The following is a 24090-nucleotide window of genomic DNA, read 5'->3' as shown; positions in this document are numbered from 1 at the left end:
TCAAATGAAGAAAACAAAAACCCTAACCCTAACACTCGGCGCTCCTCCTCTCGCTCTTCTCTCTATCTCGCGGCGGCACCGCCACGGACTCAACAACAGCCACGGTCTCGGCGTTCCCCCTCCTCCTCTCGCTCTTCTCTCTTTTTCTCGACCCTAACCCTAACACTCGGCGCTCCTCCTCTCGCTCTTCTCTCTATGTCGCGGCGGCACCGCCACAGACTCGGCGCTAAGGACTCGGCCACGGCCACGGACTCGCCACCGCCACGGACTCGGCGGCACCACCACACACTCGATGCCGTGGCGCCACGGCCACGGACTCGGCGTTCCCCCTCCTCCTCTCGCTCTTCACGACCCTAACACTACTCGGCGGCGCGCCCCTCATGCTCAAACGGTGTCATCCCGCTCGACTACGCCCTAAGGAACACCCGAAAACCCCACAGAACCCTACAACCGCCTCCACCCGCATGTGCCGCAGCCGCTGCTCCTCCTCAACCGCCTCCTCCCTCAGTTGTCCGAGCACCCGCACTACGCCGCCTTCGTAGACTTCCTCCATCCCACCCCCACTTCCACCGCGGCGCCGTGTGGTCTCTCCTCGCCGACTCCACGGCCCCCTCCCTCCCTACCCTCCGCCTCCAGCTCGAGTCCGCGCCGCGGTGCTCAAAGGCGCCATCGGCTCGTGCTCGCCGCGCTCTGTTCCCCGCAGGGACATTTCACCGAACACCCTAAGGGCGTGGGCGTCCAGCAGCATCGGCGAGAGCGTGGCGATGGCGTCTGGGCGTCTGCGGCGTATGCAACAGCGAGGCGGCATCGACGAGGCGGCGTCGGCGAGGCGGCGTCGGTGAGGCGGCATCGGCGAGGCCGCGTCGGCGTGCGCGTGAGCGGGGGAGGGAAAGAAGGGGCCGGAGGACTTACCTGCGGCGCCGGGGAGCGGGCGGCGGCCGACGGCGAGGCTGCGACGGCGACGGCGTGGTGCGCGACGGCGTGGATGACGGCGACGGCGAGCGCGTGCGGGGTCTCTGCGTGCGTCTGCGCGGAAGAAATGGGGATTTGGGGGAAATTTGGCCTGCACGCCAAGTCAAAACGAGGAGGAACACCCATTGGTACCGGTTGGTACCACCAACCGGTACGAAAGGCGATACCAACCGGTACCAAATGTATTTTTTTTGTTTTCTTTTTTCTTTTGCTGTTTTCTTTTCTGTTTCTTTTTTCTTTTCTGTTTCGTTTTCTTTTCTGTTTCTTTTTCTATTTCTCTTTTTTTCTTTTCTTTTCTATTTCTTTTCTATTTCTTATTTGCTATTTCTTTTTCTATTTCTTATTTTCTATTTCTTATTTGCTGTTTATTTTTCTTTTCTTTTTCTTTTTTCCTTTATGTTCATTTTCTTTTCTATTTCTTATTTTTTCTATTTCTTTTCTATTTCTTTTCTTTACTCTCGACGTCGCGCGGGAAACTTTCCCGCCACGCCGCCGCGCGTGGGAGAAAAAAGGCGGGAAAGAAAGGGCCGGAATAAAATTTTATTACGATTGAACTCGAATTAAAAGTACATAGCTTAACTGAAAATTAAGATACATGGCCAGACTCTACTGTTGGAATCATTCAGTCATACTCGTACCTAGCCATGTAGTAGTCGCCACTGTAGTCGTCGTAGTCGCCGTCATCATCGTTGCTGGCATCGGGGTCGCGGTAATCGAACCTCGGCGGGTGAGCACGCGTGGGCTGGGACTGAGGGTAGCGCAGGCGGGGGCCACGGTAGGCCATGACGCTCTTGTAGGGATTCGTTGCATAGAAAACAAAAATTTTCCTACCGCGAGAACGCAATCCAAGCCAAGATGCAATCTAGAAGACGGGAGCAACGAGGGGATGATCGAGACTCACCCTTGAAGATTTCCAAAGCCTACAAGATGAGGCTCTTGTTGCTGCGGTAGACGATCACTTGCCGCTTTCAATAGCGCATAGAAGATCTTGACGGTGCCACAATCAGGTAGCACCTCCGTACTCGGTCACACGTTCAGTGTTGATGAAGACGACGTCCTTCTCCCCGTTCCAGCGGGCAGCGGAAGTAGTAGCTCCTCCTTGAATCCGGTAGCACGACGGCGTGGTGGCGATGGCGATGGAGATCTCCGGTGGAGCTTCGCTAAGCGTTGCGGGAGAGGTGGAGGAGGTGGGGCGGCTAGGGTTTGGGAGAGGGGGTGGCCGGCCTCCAAGGGGTGCGGCCAAGGTGGTGGCTTTGGTGTGTACGACCCCCTCCCCCTTGCCCCTCATTATATAGGTGGAACCCCCAAGTGTTGGACTACAAGTCTTCGAATAAGACCCCAACCCAAAACCTTCCATGTGTAGGGAAACCTACCCAAGGTGGGATTCCCACCTCAAGTGGGACTCCCACCCTTCCATGAGGGGGGTGGCCAGCCACCCTTGGTGGAGTCCACCTGGGACTCCACCCCTCTAGGGTTGGCCGACCATGGGAGGTGGAGTCCCTTCGGGACTCCGCTTTCCAAAGTGATTTCTTCCGGACTTTTCTAGAACCTTCTAGAACCTTCCATAAATGCACCGGATCATTTTCAAACTTAGAAATGACTTCCTATATATGAATCTTATTCTCCGGACCATTCTGAAACTCCTCGTGATGTCCGGGATCCCATCTGAGACTTCGAACAATACTTCGAACTCCATTCCATATTCAAGTTCTACTAATACAACATCAAACCTTAAGTGTGTCACCCTACGGTTCGCGAACTATGTAGACATGGTTGAGAACTCTCTCCGACCAATAACCAATAGCGGGATCTGGAGATCCATAATGGATCCCACATATTCAACGATGACTTAGTGATCGAATGAACCATTCACATACGATACCAATTCCCTTTATCACGCGATATTTTACTTGTCCGAGGTTTGATCATCGGTATCACTCTATACCTTGTTCAACCTCGTCTCCTGACAAGTACTCTTTACTCGTACCGTGGTATGTAGTCTCTTATGAACTTATTCATATGCTTGCAAGCTAATTAGACGACATTCCACCGAGAGGGCCCAGAGTATATCTATCCGTCATCGGGATGGACAAATCCCACTGTTGATCCATATGCCTCAACTCATACTTTCCGGATACTTAATCCCACCTTTGTAACCACCCATTTACGCAGTGGCGTTTGATGTAATCAAAGTACCTTTCCGGTATAAGTGATTTACATGATCTCATGGTCGAAAGGACTAGGTAACTATGTATCGAAAGCTTATAGCAAATAACTTAATGACGTGATCTTATGCTACGCTTAAGTTGGGTGTGTCCATTACATCATTCATATAATGATATAACCTTGTTATTAATAACATCCAATGTTCATGATTATGAAACTAATCATCTATTAATCAACAAGCTAGTTAAGAGGCTTTACTAGGGACTCATTGTTGTTTACATAACACACATGTATCAATGTTTCGGTTAATACAATTATAGCATGGTATATAAACATTTATAATAAACATAAAGATATATAATAACCACTTTTATTATTGCCTCTTGGGCATATCTCCAACAGTCTCCCACTTGCACTAGAGTCAATAATATAGATTACATTGTAAGGTACCTAACACCCATGGCATTCTGGTGTTGGTCATGCTTTTCCCTAGGGAGAGCTTTAGTCAACGGATCTGCTACATTCAGATCAGTGTGTACTTTGCAAATCTTTACTTCTCCATCTTCGATGTACTCGCGAATCGAATGATAACGCAGCTTGATATACTTCAGCCTCTTGTGTGACCTTGGTTCTTGTGCATTGGCGATGGCACCCATGTTATCACAGTAGATGACCAATGGGTCCAATGCACTAGGAACCACACCGAGCTCTACAATGAACCTCTTCATCCATACCGCTTCTGATGAAGCCTCTGAAGCCGCTATGTATTTCGATTCTGTTGAAGACTTCGCCACCATGCACTGCTTCGAGCTTGCCCAGCTTAGTGCAGCACCATTCAATATAAACACGTACCCAGACTGTGACTTAGAGTCATCAGGATCAGTGTTCCAACTTGCATCGGTGTAACTTGTTACAACGAGCTCTTGGTCACCTCCATAACAAAGAAACATATCCTTAGTTCTTTTCAAGTACTTCAGGATATTCTTGACCGCTGTCCGGTGTTCCATTCCTGGATCACTTTGATATCTCGCTAGTCAAACTAACAGCATGTGCTATATCCGGTCTAGTACATAGCATGGCATACATGATAGAGCCTACTGCCGAGGCATAGGGGATCTGACTCATCCTTTCTCTTTCTTCTGCCGTAGCCGGACCTTTAGTCTTACTTAAGACCTTGCCTGGTGTTGCGGTCAGAAACCCATCGGCGAGCAGCGACGGGCAACACAGTAGAGCCGGGAGGCTCCCAGGATTGCGGCTGACCCTGGTCCCTCGGGCGACGGCCCGCAATGCCTTCTGGCACACGCGTCCTGGTGCTTACGAGGGCGTGCCACCTGACCTATACCTGGTCAGGAAGGTGATGGACTGCTTCGACTAGTTTCCTGCATGGCAAACACGTAGAGATTAAATACGAGCCCCGATCGTCTCAAAGAGCCGATTGCCCCATGGTTCATGTTAGATTTATAAGGACATGGGGATCATGCTTTATCAATATCAAGCTAAACTAATCTACGATAGTCTAGGGTTTTCACCGTATAATCGGAACATCCTATGCGTAGTTGAGCCTAACAGATACGCAAGATAATGTTGAACCAGCCCTAAAGAGGCCTAAAAACCAACATGAAGTTGATCCCCGGAACAATCCCTCTAGAGCTTAATAAACCACACCTTACACACTACCGGATCGTTCAACCCGTTTATAAGGCCTAACCATACAGATATCAAACCAATCCTTGAGGAACAAGGAGCAACTATAACGGATTAGATCTACCAAATAAAGAACAAGCAAGATGCTGCCCCTACACCTAAAATAGGTGTAAGGGCAGCTAGATATCGAGGGGTAGCGTAACTAAACAAGTGCATCGTGAAAGCATTGTGATCGACCCCAAAACACCTAAGATAAGGGTGTTGCTCGCCATCAAAAAGGCTTCAGCACGAGCAACACCAATAACGAATAACCGATACTCGCCTAGATCGCAAGATGCGATCTAGGCAGCATGTTGCTTACCCGGGAGAAACCCTCGAAACAAGGGGTGGCGATGCGCCTAGATTGATTTTGTTGTGAACGTGATCGTCCTCCTTCTCAATAACCCTAGATACATATTTATAGTCCATAGACTTTCTAACTTGGGAATAAACCCAACCGTGTACGAGCTAAACTCTATCTCTTAATTCTAACCGACACGTACCCTACTATATTTACAGATACACGGGCAATCTTGCCCAAACTTCTTGTACAAGGCCGGTTCGGGAGTATCTTCCATGTATATCTTCTAAGCCCATTTAATCACGGCCCATCTCCAGACTTGGTTAAATTCTGGTGATAACACATGCCCCCCTGGTTTTGGCAATGATAATTTGAAAACCACTCTGTTTTTCCTTCGTAGGGTCATGTCGTGGCAGAGCAGAACCGTCGCAGTATCCTTCATCATGATGCCCTATCTTCTCAACTTCTGCACGATTGACAATTTTTGGCACCGCATCCTCGAAAACTGCTCAGGCATTAAATCTCCACTATATCCCCTTTTATTTAACCACATCGAGCAGTTCATCTCTTCACTCCCCTGCTCCGTACTTGCCATCGGCAAAAAACCCTCTCAGCCATGTCTTCCTCTTCCTCCTCTGCCTCCTCCGGCCATTCCTTCGACTCCTCCTCCTCCAGCGAGCCAGAGCCGGAGGTCAATCTGATGGCCATCTACGAGGCTCTCGCGCCCGAGTATTGGGACGCGAGAGAATGGGACTCCTCCATCGAGTCGGAGGACGACGAGCCCCTCACCGACGGGGAAGAAGACCTCCGGTTCCTCATCGACGGGGAACTGGAGGCGGCGAGTGACGACGACCTCCTCTCATGGGAGGCGGACCTCCCCTCCGACGAGGAGGAAGAAGAGGCGAAGGAGTCGGATGAGGACTCCTCCTCCACAGGATACCCGCCGGCCAAGCGCTTCCGTGGCTGGGCCTGGTCGGATGACGATGACGACGACGACGACGACGAGGAGGATGAAGCTCCTGCCGGCGGCTTCATCAGCAGCGACGAGGAGCCCACCGGTAGTAGCGCCGACGGCAGCTACGACGGCGACGACGAGGGCAGCGACGGCCCTTAGATTAGGAAGTAGTATAGGGCTAGTAGTAGTAGTAGTGCATTAGGCATCGGATAATCTTTTGAGAGCCATCGGTCCTTCCTTGTAAAAATTCCTCTTCGAATTAATGAAAATCGTTCTTCCAATGCGATTCTTCATTTGTTCAATTTCAAATCTTCCGACTGCCAAAACAGGTCAACGCACCAAGAACCGATAGCAACGTATCGGTCTTTCACCCTCAAACGCCCATAAGGCCGACTCAAATCCCAAATCAGACAGATATCCAAGCAAACACTCCTCGAATTCAGACTGTAACTTGATATCTGACCATAACATTTTGTAACTCTAAAGTCGGCTATTTTGTTCTCAAGTCGATGTCCGTGCATCGACTATTTTATTCTAAAGTCGATGTCCGCGCATCGGCTGTTTCTCAAAAAAATTTATTTTTTACTGGCCGATTTCATGCATCGGCCTCCATATTTTACTGCCCATCATCCCACATGCTTGGGAAATACTTCTTGAGATGCTGGCCATTGACAGCCACTGGAAACTTTACACCATCCAACTGCTCAAGCATGTATGCATTGCCCTTTGGGACTTGGTCAACCCTGTACGGCCCGTGCCAATTTGGAGACCATTTACCATATGCCTTGTCCTTAGTCCCCAACGGCAATACAGCTTCCCATACCAGATCACCAACATGGAACTCCTTTGGCTTCACCTTCTTATTATATGCACGAGCCACCTTGGCCTTGTTCTCCTTAATTTTCTCAAGTGACCAAAGCCTAAGTTCCGTGAGATCCTCAATGCTATCACTCATCAGGGCTGCATACTCTTCAGTCGTTAGGTCATTCTGAAACGTGACACGTCTCGACCCAGCCGTGATCTCCCAGGGTAACACGGCTTCTTGTCCATAGACCAGATGGTACGGCGAGGTTTTTACCGCTCCATGACATGACATGCGATAAGCCCATAAAGCCTCCGACAAAACCTCGTGCCAACGCCTAGGGTACTCGTCGATCTTTCTCTTAATCAGCTTGATAAGGCTTTTGTTGGACGCTTCAGCCTGCCCATTTGCCTGAGCATAGTATGGGGATGATCGGATCAACTTAATTCCCATGCTCTCGCAGAAATCTCTGAACTCGCGAGAAACGAAAACCGAACCTCCATCGGTCGTGATGGTCTGGGGAATCCCAAATCTGTGGATGACATGCTCTTTCACGAAACTGATGACGTCCTTCGATGCCACAGACTTCATAGGGACGGCCTCCACCCATTTAGTGAAATAATCTGTAATGGCCAAGATCCACTCGTGGCCCTTGCTCGATGCAGGATGGATTTTGCCGATCATGTCCATGCCCCATCCTCGAAATGGCCAAGGCTTGATGATGGGGTTCATTGCTGATGCGGGTACCATCTGAATGCTCCCAAACCTCTGCCATGCTTGACACCCTTTATAGTAATTGAAACAGTCCTCAAGCATGGTGGGCCAATAAAACCCTGATCGCCTGATCAACCACTTCATCTTATGAGCCGATTGATGAGTCCCACAGGCGCCTTCATGTACCTCGTGTAAGAGCCGATTTGCCTCGGCTTTTCCCAAACATTTGAGAAGTAACCCTTCCAAGGTCCTATAGAACATGTCATCTCCCATAACACTACAAAGGAAAACAATTTTTTTGACAAATCACTTTCGTCATGTTAAGGCCAATTTTCGTCAAGGATTACTTCGCGGTGACAAAATTTGATCGTCATGGGGTTCGTCAAGGAAGCTCCATCATAAAATATCGGGGGTGACGGTATGCATTTTTTCGTCAACATCAAATGTTTGATGGTGACGACCTGCAAATTCGTCAACATCAAAGGTTCATTGTTGACAGACAGGTTTGTCACGAAAAATTGCAACTTTCATCAATATCTAAATCTTGGGAAGTTTCGATTGGTCCAAAAAAGCATACGTGGCCTTACATGTGGGTCCATTTGGCTTCGACAACATGGGTCCGACGGCGCCGACATGGATATCCGTCATGTGGGACCGGCATGGTGCCGATCGGTGGGACCCACAAAATATTATGACAAGCTGGACCCACAATATTCTGACCGGTGGGATCCACAAAATTCGGACAAGTGGGACCAGGTTGTTGCCGACATATGGGTCCCAATAATGCTCGATCGGTGGGACCCACAAATTCGACAAGTGGGACCAGAAATTGGTGCCACGTGGTTTCATTTAATAGTGATGTTGTGACATTTTCCGTCACCTTTTGAATTTGACAAAATTTGAGAGCATTTGAATTATTTGCGAAATTTGGGAAACAAAAAAACTGGCGAAAATATCAAAAAGTAGACAATAAATATCATACTTAAATGGTGGCACAAGAAGTATATATGTCTCTCACAGACCGAAAGATTCATAAGAAAATTACAATTGGAACACAAAGAAATTAAAAGACCTATGATTAATAATGTTGTAGGACGGTGGTGCAATAGATTAGTTGCCCCGGGATTGAGACATGGATGGTGGCTGGGATGTCCTCAAGAGCAAATTAAGCACGGCATCCATTTCTCGTCAGCCTCTTTTCATAAGCCGAGTCTTTTCTTCTTTTGCTTTCTTCACGACCTTCAAGTTCTTCCTCCTCGCTTCTTCCCGATCTCTTCAAGTTTTTCATCTTGTTCTTGCAGTCTTGCCCGCATCTCACCGTGGTACGTTTCAGCTGCCTGTATGGAGTTCTCGCTCTTGATCCGCCGGTCTTTGTTGTAGCTCTCGGATGCGTGTAGCCGAGACGGAAGACTTCCGGAACTTGTTGCGACGCCCAATCTTGGTAGGAATGTGCTTGTTGCAGGTGGTGGATGGGCTTTTCTCGCTCGTAACTAGCTGAACAATTTGCAAATCAGTCAAATCAGGTTCATCTTCATTGCGTGGCGCCGCTTTTTTGCCACCATTTGATCCTGCATAAAGATTACAATCATTGCATGGACAACATACAAAACTGGATTATATTATATTGTGCTAATAAGAAATATTTCTTACATATGCACTTTTTGCTTCAAGCACTCATAATGTTATCCTTGTTGGTGTGTGTGATTCTAAAAAATTCAATTGGAGAGGTTTCTTCTTCCTCGTCGCTTAGCCTTCCGCTTGACAAAATGTTGAATGCACATTACCATTGTACACTCGTGTATGACGAAGTAAGAACCGTATTGGGAAATTCAGAACACTTACTAGATGTTCCCGAGTGAGCAACATAGCTTCGAGATCCGAGTGGTATGGAACTGTTTCACAGCCTTCTCTCGTTCTTTCCATTTATTACACACAGATTCCTATGTTCGGTACATGCATTTTATTTATCCGGATCGGAGAAATGTAAGAATTCGAGTAGTCTGTTATTGAAAGGAATAACGTTTATGTACCTGGTACTTCTCATCAAACCATCTTTTCACCAGGTTCTTTCCAGCTTTTCTCTTCTACATGATCTGGCTTCTTGAGATATGCTTGCTCCAGTGTGAGATTTTTAATTTTCGGCCAATACTCCTTTTTAAGCCTATATCGGAACTGCCGAATACTAACTTGCAGCATATCAGTGCACACATCTTGAGCCACCTCATCATTTTTGTCCATATTAAACTTTCCCTTCAAAATAGTGATGCATTAATCGAGTAGATTCTTAGATAGTTGATCATGTAGCATACTAATTAGGTTAAACCAAGATTGTACAGGACTCACCGCTACTCGTACTTATAGCATGAGGAATGACATGTTTGAGAGTTTCATCTTTCTTCTACCGTGTCCGAGTGTGTTGCAAGCGGCATTTTTTCACGGATGTGAATACCAACCTCATTGCTCAGCTTTGCTGACTGGACATAATCCTTGGGTCTCCTGACACCAGCAGTGAATTCAATTGGCATCTTATTGCCACCATGTCTTCTTGTGTACTCATGTAGTCTGATACGTCTCCGACGTATCGATAATTTCTTATGTTCCATGCCACATTATTGATGATATCTACATGTTTTATACACATTATATGTCATATTTATGCATTTTCCGGAACTAACCTATTGACGAGATGCCGAAAGGCCAGTTGCTGTTTTCTGCTGTTTTTGGTTTCAGAAATCCTAGTAACGAAATATTCTCGGAATTGGACGAAATCAACGCCCGGGTTCCTATTTTGCCCGGAAGCATCCAGAACACACGAGAACCGCCAGAGAGGGGGCACAGGCCCACCAAACCCTAGGCCGGCGCGGCCAAGGGGGGGCCGCGCCCCCCTAGCGTGTCGTCGCCCCGTTGACCTTCTGACGCCGCCTCTTCGCCTATTTAAGCCTCCTCGACCTAAAACCTCGAGACGAAAAAAAGCCACGGTACGAGAAACCTTCCAGAGCCGCCGCCATCGCGAAGCCAAGATCTGGGGGACAGGAGTCTCTGTTCCGGCACGCCGCCGGGACGGGGAAGTGCCCCCGGAAGGCTCCTCCATCGACACCACCGCCATCTCCATCAACGCTGTTGTCTCCCATGAGGAGGGAGTAGTTCTCCATCGAGGCTCGGGGCTGTACCGGTAGCTATGTGGTTCATCTCTCTCCTATGTGCTTCAATACAATAATCTCATGAGCTGCCTTACATGATTGAGATTCATATGATGATGCTTGTAATCTAGATGTCATTATGCTAGTCAAGTGGGTTTTACTTATGTGATCTCCGGAGACTCCTTGTCCCACGTGTGTAAAGGTGACAGTGTGTGCACCGTGTGGGTCTCTTAGGCTATATTTCACAGAATACTTATTCACTGTTATGAATGGCATAGTGAAGTGCTTAATTATATCTCTTTATGATTGCAATGTGTTTTGTATCACAATTTATCTGCGTGCTACTCTAGTGATGTTATTAAAGTAGTTTATTCCTCATGCACGGTGTAATGGTGACAGTGTGTGCATCCGTGTTAGTACTTGGCGTAGGCTATGATTGTGATCTCTTGTAGATTATGAAGTTAACTATTGCTATGATGGTATTGATGTGATCTATTCCTCCTACATAGTGTGAAGGTGACGAGTGTGCATGCTATGTTAGTACTTGGTTTAGTTGTGTTGATCTGTCATGCACTCTAAGGTTATTTAAACATGAACATTGAATACTGTGGAGCTTGTTAACTCCGGCATTGAGGGTTCGTGTAATCCTACGCAGTTAGTGGTGTTCATCATCCAACAAGAGAGTGTAGAGTATGCATTTATCTATTCTGTTATGTGATCAAAGTTGAGAGTGTCCACTAGTGAAAGTCTAATCCCTAGGCCTTGTTCCTAAATATTGCTATCGCAGCTTGTTTACTCGTTTTTACTGCGTTACTACTGCTGCGTTACTACTGCTTGTTTACTGTCCTGGGCAAAGCACTCTTCTGGTGCCGTTGCCACTGCTCATACTTATTTATACCACTTGTATTTCACTATCTCTTCGCCGAACTAGTGCACCTATTAGGTGTGTTGGGGACACAAGAGACTTCTTGCTTTGTGGTTGCAGGGTTGCATGAGAGGGATATCTTTGACCTCTTCCTCCCCGAGTTCGATAAACCTTGGGTGATCCACTTAAGGGAAACTTGCTGCTGTTCTACAAACCTCTGCTCTTGGAGGCCCAACACTGTCTACAAGAATAGAAGCTCCCGTAGACATCAAGCTATTTTCCGGCGCCGTTGGCGGGAGGAAAGGTAAAAGGTACTCACACTCCGGATCTCGGCTACTAAGCTATTTTCGCCGTTGTAAGTACTCAAAGCTATTTCCTTTAGATCCTGCAATTGCATCTTTTTGTTCTTGTTTACACTAGTTAGGCATAATGGACAACAATGAGCTTCTTATTCTATTTCCTGATTTAAGACATGGATGGTTTGATGCGAAAATTAAAAAACCTATGGAACCTTATTTGCATGCTTGGTAGTAATATTAGTATGAACGCTTTGAACACCATTGTTGATAATGATATAGAAAGTTCTAAGCTTGGGGAAGCTGGTTTTCATGATCTTTTTAGTCCCCCAAGCATTGAGGAGAAAATTTTCTTTGATGATACCTTGCCTCCTATCTATGATGATTATAATGATAGTGGTCTTTTGGTGCCACCTACTATGGAGAGTGAATTTGATTATGATTACAATATGCCTCCTATATTTGATGATGAGAATAATAATGATAGCTACTTTGTTGAATTTGCTCCCACTACAACTAATAAAATTGATTATGCCTATGTGGAGAGTAATAATTTTATGCATGAGACTCATGATAAGAATGCTTTATGTGATAGTTATATTGTTGATTTTGCTCATGATGCCACTGGATATTATTATGAGAGAGGAAAATATGGTTGTAGAAATTTTCATGTTACTAAAACACCTCTCTATGTGCTGAAATTTTTGAAGCTACACTTGTTTTATCTTCCTATGCTTGTTACTTTGCTCTTCATGAACTTGTTTACTTACAAGATTCCTATGCATAGGAAGCATGTTAGACTTAAATGTGTTTTGAATTTGCCTCTTGATGCTCTCTTTTGCTTCAAATACTATCTCTTGCGAGTGCATCATTAAAACTGCTGAGCCCATCTTAATGGCTATAAAGAAAGAACTTCTTGGGAGATAACCCATGTGTTTATTTTACTACAGTACTTTGTTTTATATTTGAGTCTTGGAAGTTGTTACTACTGTAGCAACCTCTCCTTATCTTAATTTTGTTGCATTGTTGTGCCAAGTAAAGTCTTTGATAGTAAGGTTCATACTAGATTTGGATTACTGCGCAGAAACAGATTTCTTTGCTGTCACGAATCTGGGCCTAATTCTCTGTAGGTAACTCAGAAAATTATGCCAATTTACGTGAGTGATCCTCAGATATGTACGCAACTTTCATTCAGTTTGGGCATTTTCATCTGAGCAAGTATGGCGCCATTTTAAAATTCGTCTTTACGGACTGTTCTGTTTTGACAGATTCTGCCTTTTATTTCGCATTGCTTCTTTCGCTGTGTTGGGTGGATTTCTTTGTTCCATTACCTTCCAGTAGCTTTGAGCAATGTCCAGAAGTGTTAAGAATGATTGTGTCACCTCTGAACATGTGAGTTTTTGATTATGCACTAACCCTCTAATGAGTTTGTTTCGAGTTTGGTGTGGAGGAAGTTTTCAAGGGTCAAGAGAGGAGGATGATATACTATGATCAAGAAGAGTGAAAAGTCTAAGCTTGGGGATGCCCCCATGGTTCATCCCTGCATATTTCAAGAAGACTCAAGCATCTAAGCTTGGGGATGCCCAAGGCATCCCCTTCTTCATCGACAACATTATCAGGTTCCTCACCTGAAACTATATTTTTATTCCATCACATCTTATGTGCTTTGCTTGGAGCGTCAGTTTGTTTTTGTTTGAATAAAATATAATCCATCATGCTTGTGTGGGAGAGAGACACGCTCCGCTGTTTCGTATGAACACATGTGTTCTTAGCTTTTAATGTACATGGCGAAGGTTGAAACTGCTTCGTTAATTGTTATATGGTTGGAAACGGGAAATGCTACATGTAGTAATTGATAAAATGTCTTGGATAATTTGATACTTGGCAATTGTTGTGCTCATGTTTAAGCTCTTGCATCATATACTTTGCACCCATTAATGAAGAAATACATAGAGCTTGCTAAAATTTGGTTTGCATAATTGGTCTCTCTAAGGTCTAGATAATTTCTAGTATTGAGTTTTGAACAACAAGGAAGACGGTGTAGAGTCTTATAATGTTTACAATATGTCTTTTATGTGAGTTTTGCTGCACCGGTTCATCCTTGTGTTTGTTTCAAATAACCTTGCTAGCCTAAACCTTGTATCGAGAGGGAATACTTCTCATGCATCCAAAATCCTTGAGCCAACCACTATGCCATTTGTGTCCACCATACCTACCTACTACATGGTATTTCTCCGCCATTCCAAAGTAAATTGCTTGAGTGCTACCTTTAAAATTTCCATCATTCGCCTTTACAATATATAGCTCATGGGACAAATAGCTTAAAAACTATTGTGGTATTGAATATGTACTTATGCACTTTATCTCTTATTAAGTTGCTTGTTGTGCGATAACCATGCTTCTGGGACGCCATCAACTACTCTTTGTTGAATATCATGTGAGTTGCTATGCATGTCCGTCTTGTCCGAAGTAAGAGAGATCTACCACTTTATTGGTTAGAGCATGCATATTGTTAGAGAAGAACATTGGGCCGCTAACTAAAGCCATGAATCATGGTGGAAGTTTCAGTTTTGGACATATATCCTCAATCTCATATGAGAACATTAATTGTTGCTACATGCTTATGCATTAAAGAGGAGTCCATTATTTGTTGTCTATGTTGTCCCGGTATGGATGTCTAAGTTGAGAATAATCAAAAGCGAGAAATCCAAAATGCGAGCTTTCTCCTTAGACCTTTGTACAGGCGGCATAGAGGTACCCCTTTGTGACACTTGGTTAAAACATGTGTATTGCGATGATCTCGGTAGTCCAAGCTAATTAGGACAAGGTGCGGGCACTATTAGTATACTATGCATGAGGCTTGCAACTTGTAAGATATAATTTACATAATACATGTGCTTTATTACTACCGTTGACAAAATTGTTTCATGTTTTCAAAATAAAAGCTCTAGCACAAATATAGCAATCGATGCTTTCCTCTTTGAAGGACCATTCTTTTACTTTTATGTTGAGTCAGTTCACCTATTTCTCTCCACCTCAAGAAGCAAACACTTGTGTGAACTGTGCATTGATTCTTACATACTTGCATATTGCATTTGTTATATTACTCTATGTTGACAATTATCCATGAGATATACATGTTACAAGTTGAAAGCAACCGCTGAAACTTAATCTTCCTTTATGTTGCTTCAATACCCTTTACTATGAATTTATTGCTTTATGAGTTAACTCTTATGCAAGACTTATTGATGCTTGTCTTGAAGTACTATTCATGAAAAGTCTTTGCTTTATGATTCAGTTGTTTACTCATGTCATTACCATTGTTTTGATCGCTGCATTCATTACATATGCTTACAATAGTATGATCAAGGTTATGATGGCATGTCACTTCAGAAATTATCTTTGTTATCGTTTACCTGCTCGGGACGAGCAGAACTAAGCTTGGGGATGCTGATACGTCTCCGACGTATCAATAATTTCTTTTGTTCCATGCCACATTATTGATAATATCTACATGTTTTATACACATTATATGTCATATTTATGCGTTTTCCGGAACTAACCTATTGACGAGATGCCGAAAGGCCGATTCGTTGTTTTCGCTGTTTTTGGTTTCGAAATCCTAGTAACGAAATATTCTCGGAATTGGACGAAATCAACGCCCAGGTTCCTATTTTGCCCGGAAGCATCCAGAACACACGAGAACCGCCAGAGAGGGGGCACAGGCCCACCAAACCCTAGGCCGGCGCGGCCAAGGGGGGGCCCGTGCCCCCCTAGCGTGTCGTCGCCCCGTTGACCTTCTGACGCCGCCTCTTTGCCTATTTAAGCCTCCTCGACCTAAAACCTCGAGACGAAAAAAAGCCACGGTACGAGAAACCTTCCAGAGCCGCCGCCATCGTGAAGCCAAGATCTGGGGGACAGGAGTCTCTGTTCCGGCACGCCGCCGGGACGGGGAAGTGCCCCGGAAGGCTCCTCCATCGACACCACCACCATCTCCATCAACGCTGCTGTCTCCCATGAGGAGGGAGTAGTTCTCCATCGAGGCTCGGGGCTGTACCGGTAGCTATGTGGTTCATCTCTCTCCTATGTGTTTCAGCGTGTCACCCGAAGTGTGTCAGTTAATAAGGGTTTTCGGGCAGCTCCACTTCAGTATCTGCAACCACAACCTAAGAAGCGTACGAGGAAGGTTGAGCCTTCTTCAGCTGTGCGAGATTTGATGAGAAGGACGCCTGTGGCGTCAGATAAGACTGACAAGGAAGCAGGAAGCTCTAAGACTGAGTCAGCAGCCATGGTGTCTATTCCTGTGATGCAGCGCATTGGGGATCTTTTGCAGATGGACCCTGAAGATCTAACAGTGGCAAAGCTTACAGCAGAGCCAAATGTGGAAGATGACAAACAACCAGAAGCTGATGATTAGTGAACTTACTTTATTCCAAGGGCGCTGTGGTTCTAGTCATGCTGTCTCTTTATATGTATCTGTTTATTTCTGTGGCACTTGTCAGTTCAGTGTTAGTATGAACTTCAGAGTTGAGTGTGTAATATGGGTTGGCTACGCTAACTCATTGACATGGTTCTTCTTATGGTTTGGTTAATGGATTGTCGCTTTTGGTCAGTTTTGGGGTGGAATATTAGGGGTATCAATGCAGAAGCTAAACAATTAAAGGTCAGAGAGAAAATGGAAGAAAGTAACTGTGCTATTTTATGTTTGCAAGAGACAAAGAAAGAATCTTTTGATCGTAAATTCATAAGAGGGTTTTGTCCACGTCGTTTTGACAATTTTGTGTGCTCTCCTTCGGTGGGTTCATCGGGAGGAATGTTGGTGGTTTGGAATTCGGCAGTGTTTACTGGGGTTCTAATTGACTTACAGAAATTTGGAATAATTATAAAATTTACCTCCACACACTCCAATCAACAATGGACTTTGGTCAATATCTATGGTCCATGTCAGGGGGAGGAAAGAGATAATTTTGTGCAATGGCTTTATAATTTGAATGTGCCTGATGATGAGGATTGGTTGTTCATGGGGGATTTCAACTTTATTCGATCACAAGATAATAGAAATAGACCGGGTGGGGACCTCAATGATATTTTCCTCTTTAATGAGATTATCAGTCACTTGGGTTTAATTGAACTACCACTTAAAGGACGATCATTTACTTGGTCTAACATGCAGCATGAGCCACTTTTGGAACAGCTTGACTGGTTTTTCACGTCGGTGAACTGGACGGATTCTTACCCTAATACTATGGTGCATCCACTAGCTAAAACCACCTCGGATCATGTACCATGCAATGTTTCTATACAAACAACTATTCCAAAAGCACATTTATTCCGTTTTGAGAATTTCTGGCCGGAGCAGCCTGGGTTTTTGGATCGTGTTACTTGAAGCTTGGCAGCAGCAGTACAAAGCGAGCAAATCGTTGCAACGACTGCTGGTTAAAAAACTAAAGGGGCTTAGATCAAGCCTTAAGAAGTGGAAGATGAGTTTGTCCAAGTTAAAGGATCTAATTGCTAGATGTAACATGGTTATTCTATTCTTTGACAGCTTGGAGGAGTATAGGAATCTTTTCATACCTGAGGCAAATTTCAGAAAGTTGGTAAAGCTGCATCAAGAAAAGCTTTTGCATGCACAATATAGATACTGGAAGAAAAGGTGCACTATTAGATGGATGAAGCAAGGTGAGGAAAATACAAAATTCTTTCATGCTATGGCAACGAGAAGGTATAGAAGAAACAGTATTGCCTCTTTGGTTTCGGATGATGGAAGGCAGGTCAGTAATCATGATGAGATGGCTGGTATGGTATGGAGTTGTTATAAAGATAGAATGGGATCCTCTAAGGGAATTGATATGAAATTTGACTTAAATGCTCTTTTGAGCAAGGTGGATGGACTTGAGAATCTAGCAGCTCCTTTCACTACTGAGGAAATGGATTTGGTAGTAAAAAGTATGCCAGTGGACAAGGCCCCTGGCCCTGATGGCTTTAATGGATTGTTCATGAAGAAATGCTGGCATATTATTAAGCATGATTTTTATAATCTGGCTGCTGAGTTTGCTCAGGGGAGTCTAAACCTGGAACATATTAATACTTCCTATATTTCCTTAGTTCCTAAGAAGCAATCAGCTGAGAGTGTCAATGATTACAGACCCATCTCCTTGACAAATTGTTGCTTGAAGTTTCTCACTAAAATGGCTGCTGATAGGTTTCAGAAGATTATTATGCAGTGCATACATAAAAACCAGTATGGGTTTATTAAAAGCAGAACCATTCATGATTGTCTTGCATGGACATTTGAGTATATACATCAGTGTAAAGCCTCTAAGAGACCAGTGGTCATTCTGAAACTTGATTTTGAGAAAGCCTTTGATACTATTGAGCATGAGGTCATTTATGAAATTTTAAGGAAGAAAGGTTTCAGTAAGGAGTGGATTGCTTGGGTTAAAATGATTTTGGAATCTGGTATTTCTTCTGTTTTGATTAATGGAGTCCCAGGCAAGCAGTTTAAATGTAAAAGAGGTGTTAGGCAGGGGGATCCACTCTCTCCACTTTTATTTGTTCTTGGAGCAGATTTGTTACAGTCAGTGGTGAATGATTTATTGCAGAGGGGCCTGCTATCATTGCCTATTCAAACTGGGGATCCAGACTTCCCAATTATACAGTATGCAGATGATACCCTGTTGATTGTCCCTGCTGATAGTGCCCAATTATCTGTGCTCAAGGTAGCCTTGCAAGACTTTAGCTCTTCAACAGGTTTAAAAGTGAATTTTCATAAGTCTTGTATGTTGCCTATAAATTTATCTGAGGAAGAAGTGGCAGTTTTAGCAAGTGATTTTGGTTGTAAGGTGGGTGTTATGCCTTTCACTTATTTGGGGTTACCTTTGGGCACCACCAGACCAACTATGCAAGATCTTTTGCCTATGGTTGATAGAATGGAAAGGAGGTTATCTGCTAGTTCTTCTCTGTTCGCTTATGGTGGTAGGCTGCAGTTAATACAATCATGTCTCAGCTCTATGCCTATTTTCTTCCTCTGTACTTTGAGTATCCCTGTTGGCATCATTAAGCAATTGAACAGAATCATCCGTCAGTGCTTATGGAGAAAGAAGAAGGGGGAATGTACTACTAGTCAGTCATTGGCTTCATGGGAAATGATATGTAAACCAAAAAGCAATGGTGGCTTAGGGGTTCTGGATTTCAAGTTACAGAATGAGGCACTTCTCCTAAAGCATTTGCATAAGTTCTTTAATCGTGAGGATTTGCCATGGGTAAATTTGGTTTGGAATTATTATCCAGAGGGGGTGCCGCATGTTTCCAAGCTGTGTGGGTCTTTCCGGTGGAGGGATGTGATGAAGCTATCTCGAGCTCTACGGGTCCGTGACGTCGGTGGATATAAAGGATGGTATTCTTGCTCTTTTTGGGCCGACAAATGGAATGGTGTTTGTCCTCAGGAAAGATTTCCCAGACTTTATTCTTATACAGTGAACCAGACCTTGTCTGTCAAGGAAGCCTTACTAATTCCTGACATCATGGATTTGTTTGAGAGGCCCTTGTCACAGCAGGCAGCCTTGGAGCTTGTTGATCTGCAGGAATTGATCCAAAGAGTGGTGATTCATCCAGATGGTAAGGATGAATGGAAAACCATATGGAAGGATGGAACTTATTCTTCCCAACGTTTTTATAGACACAGTTTCAGGGGTTTTGTTTGCAGTAGGGTTTATGGATGGATATGGAATAGTAAATGTCTGCTGAAGATAAAAGTTTTTGCTTGGTTACTGATTAGTGACAGGCTCAATACAAAGGACATGATTAAAAGGAGACATTGGAATGTTACAGATGAATATCACTGTGTTCTTTGTCCTTCACACATCTATGAGGACAGGATTCATTTGTTCTTTGAATGTGTTTTCAGCATCCGGGTTTGGAATTACCTGCAGATTGATTGGTCGGATGGGGATACAATTGAGGAGAAATTCATATATGCAAGGAAGGAGTTTGGGAAGCCTTTTTTCACGGAGGTTGTTATTTTGGCACTTTGGCATATATGGAAGCAAAGAAATGGCTTAATATTTCAGCACACAAGGCCATCTTTTAGAGCTTGGAGGAGAGATTTTATTCATGATGTTTATATGCATCAGCATAGGGTCAAACAAAAACATGTTCCTCAGCTGAAAGCCTGGATTGATTCATTGCCTTAGTAGCCTGGCTTGGTTTTCTCTTTTTCTTTCTCTTTGTTTTGTACACTTGTAATTGTTGGACTCTTTGTTCTTTGTTTTTTAATAAATTGCTGTGAGGCTATGCTTCACAGTTTCTCTCAAAAAAAAATACAATAATCTCATGAGCTGCCTTACATGATTGAGATTCATATGATGATGCTTGTAATCTAGATGTCATTATGCTAGTCAAGTGGGTTTTACTTATGTGATCTCCGGAGACTCCTTGTCCCACGTGTGTAAAGGTGACAAGTGTGTGCACCGTGTGGGTCTCTTAGGCTATATTTCACAGAATACTTATTCACTGTTATGAATGGCATAGTGAAGTGCTTAATTATATCTCTTTATGATTGCAATGTGTTTTGTATCACAATTTATCTGCGTGCTACTCTAGTGATGTTATTAAATTAGTTTATTCCTCCTGCACGGTGTAATGGTGACAGTGTGTTCATCCGTGTTAGTACTTGGCGTAGGCTATGATTGTGATCTCTTGTAGATTATGAAGTTAACTATTGCTATGATGGTATTGATGTGATCTATTCCTCCTACATAGTGTGAAGGTGACGAGTAGTGCATGCTATGTTAGTACTTGGTTTAGTTGTGTTGATCTGTCATGCACTCTAAGGTTATTTAAACATGAACATTGAATACTCGTGGAGCTTGTTAACTCCGGCATTGAGGGTTCGTGTAATCCTACGCAGCTTAGTGGTGTTCATCATCCAACAAGAGAGTGTAGAGTATGCATTTATCTATTCTGTTATGTGATCAAAGTTGAGAGTGTCCACTAGTGAAAGTCTAATCCCTAGGCCTTGTTCCTAAATACTGCTATCTCTCGCTTGTTTACTTGTTTCTACTGCGTTACTACTGCTGCGTTACTACTCGCTTGTTTACTCGTCCCGGGCAAAGCACTCTTCCGGTGCCGTTGCCACTGCTCATACTTATTTATACCACTTGTATTTCACTATCTCTTCGCCGAACTAGTGCACCTATTAGGTGTGTTGGGGACACAAGAGACTTCTTGCTTTGTGGTTGCGGGGTTGCATGAGAGGGATATCTTTGACCTCTTCCTCCCTGAGTTCGATAAACCTTGGGTGATCCACTTAAGGGAAACTTGCTGCTGTTCTACAAACCTCTGCTCTTGGAGGCCCAACACTGTCTACAAGAATAGAAGCTCCCGTAGACATCATAGTCCATGGCCCATGGTACGTCTGCGTCCACCTCTCTTTCTCTTACTGCCGCCAGATGTTGTCAATGTCTCTGAAATAAGAGATATGAAATGATTCTTTTTTATATGAAAATATGCGGTACAGTGTTTAGTTTTTACAAATTTTCATACCTTGCCGCTCAAAGTTTACAATTTGATTGTCCTCAGGAGATGAGGTGCTGCCTCCAGATGTCATGATCCGGTTAGGTGAGGGTGCTCCTTCGGTGTTCGGACCAGCAGTGGCCGTCGGCTCATCGGATGACCCGACTTCGAGTTCAGCTTGTTGCCATTGATCTTGTTGCAATGTTGGATGGTGCAACTTCGGTATGGATCGCTTCTTCCGTGCAACTATTGCGGAAGAAGCAACTATCTGCAAGCAAAGTAGAGGCTACATTAGTAGGAAACATTTAGCATGTACGTATTTCCTATCATAGTTCGGACATAGTTCCACGGACACGAGCTGAAGTTTTGCCGACAGATGCGCCGATCCTCATCTGAATGAAGATCATCATCAGCAGTAGCTATCTCTTCTGGATTCGATTCATACGAAGGGTCCTCTTCGACCTCCATCTCTTCGCAGTCTGTGTCCTTTAGATTGTTACTAGTTCCTATTTGTACCCCACCATACACTAATGTACGTGCAAAACCGGAGAAATCTTTCCGAAATTTGTGGCCGGGTCCATATCTTTCAGCGAAATTTTTTTCCATGCGTACTACATTTTCTTGCATTTGTTTCTCCTTGGCAAGCTCATATGCCGGCTTGACGGGGTTTTGTGTCTCCGCTGAAATAATCGGAAGAGCGGAGCGTGAACAAAACATAAGAGGGGGCCAATTCCATAGAAAACAGCAAATAATTGTCTTTGCAAAATATTGTACAGCAGCAAATGATTGAAAACATAAGAGTCTACGTATGATGTCGGCGAACAAAACATAAGAGGGGGCATATGCCAGGCTAAGGGACATCATGTGCTTTTAGATATCTACTCGTAACAAATAATTGACACATGATGCTCCCCTCGCACACTGAATTATGCATGTCTGTTGATAGCTGGTTTCAGTCTGTTATTGGACAACTACCACCTCACATGGTGGATACTACCCTTCTGGTTGCTTGGCGGGCTTGGTATGCACGTAATGAGGTATCGGTAGTTCAGTCCTATACCGATAGAAGTTCAGATATGTGCTGATAGAAGTTCAGATATGTGCTGATAGAAGTTCAGATTTGTGCTGATAGAAGTTCAGATATGTGCTGAAATTTGATTTTTGACTTTTGAAAGACATAGATAAAAAAAAATTGTGGAAATAAATAGACTGATGAAACAAAGTACATGATTAAAAAAACTTCATTACATTGTTAAGACGTGCATTGCACGTGCAAACTAACTAGTTCCATAGAAAACAGCAAACAATTGTTCTAGATCAAACTCTGCTTCCCTCCGAAACCGAGGAATAAAAGTCCGAAGCAATGTCGTTGTTCACTCGTAGCTCGTCGGGCTGTTTTCGGCAACGGCTGGAATTAGTTCAGTTAAGTGTTTCGGCAAACAATTGTCTATGCAAAAGATTGTACAGCAGCGGGATGGCAAAGATTGTATAGCACGGCATGATTGTCTCTGGAATAAAAACGATAAACCCTATACGTATGATGTCGGGATTGGATCTATCAAATATGCAAGATCTAGATATAGGTCAAACGGGCGTGGTAGACATGTAAAACCGATCTCTCGATCTAACCATCCGAAAAACACAACAACAAGCCGATCACCGACAGATTTACCTTGGCGTTTCTTCGAGCCGGGCGCCTTCTTCGGCATGTGTGCGCGATTTTCCTTCCCCCCGACGTTTCGACGACTGCCGGCCATGGCGACCACCGGCCGGGGAGATAGATGCGAGATGGAAGAACGTCCGACGAAGACACCGGATCGGGGTGAGCACGAGAGGATGAGGTCGGGGGGGGTGGGGTGGGGAGTTAAGATTCTCGTAAATCATGGGGGAGAGGCACGCCGTATATAAGGGAGGGCGAAATATTTGATAGGTGGGGTGCGCGGGAGGAGTGGAGGGAACGAAAAATTTGTGTGTTTTGGCAGCCGTCGTACTAAAATTTGGAGGGAACAAGGTTTTGCCGTGGAAGAAAAAATATTACTCTAAAAATGGAACTGTACATGTATATTTCAATTAAAAAATACCAGAACATGAATGGGATGCATGAAAAAAATCTAAATTTGGCACCCTCCTTTCGTTCGAAAACCCCTCTTTCGACACATGAATGGAACATGAATGGGCCATTCCCCCCTCTTTTCGTCCGGAAACACCTTTTTCGACACATCTACACCATGGGGACACCATGCCACCAACTCCAAAAAATCAAAACCCATAGCAACCAAGGTGTCATATCACAATGTGCACAAGGGTGCCAAATCTTGCCCCAATCCATGGTGGTTTGGTCAGTTTTTGGCCATTCCCCCCTCTTTTCGTCCGAAAACCCCTTTTTCGACACATCTCCACCATGGGGACACCATGCCACCAACTCCAAAAATCAAAACCCATAGCAACCAAGGTGTCATATCACAATGTGCACAAGGGTGCCAAATCTTGCCCCAATCCATGGTGGTTTGGTCAGTTTTTGGCCATTCCCCCTCTTTTCGTCCGAAAACCCCTCTTTCGACACATCTACACCATGGGGACACCATGCCACCAACTCCAAAAATCAAAACCCATAGGAACCAAGGTTTCATATCACAATGTGCACAAGGGTGCCAAATCTTGCCCCAATCCATGGTGGTTTGGT

General features: G+C 44.4%; 1 protein-coding gene across 1 annotated transcript in view; it reads right to left on the bottom strand.

The window, feature by feature from the left end:
- Positions 1–384: 384 nt before the first annotated feature.
- LOC124665519 (ABC transporter G family member 28-like) overlaps positions 385–24090 on the bottom strand; it is a 24939-nt gene continuing 1233 nt past the window's right edge. The window contains exons 4-5 of the mRNA XM_047202923.1: positions 913–1026; positions 385–414 (exon numbers count right to left, since the gene is read on the bottom strand). Of these exons, the coding sequence (XP_047058879.1) occupies positions 385–414; positions 913–1026 (144 nt within the window). The remainder of the gene's footprint in view (positions 415–912; positions 1027–24090) is intronic.

Source organism: Lolium rigidum, chromosome 1 (genome assembly GCF_022539505.1).
Source record: "Lolium rigidum isolate FL_2022 chromosome 1, APGP_CSIRO_Lrig_0.1, whole genome shotgun sequence".
In the NCBI taxonomy this organism is placed as follows: domain Eukaryota; kingdom Viridiplantae; phylum Streptophyta; class Magnoliopsida; order Poales; family Poaceae; genus Lolium; species Lolium rigidum.
The sequence above is the reverse complement of the archived record's forward strand: the minus strand, read 5'-3'. Positions and strand labels throughout refer to the sequence as shown.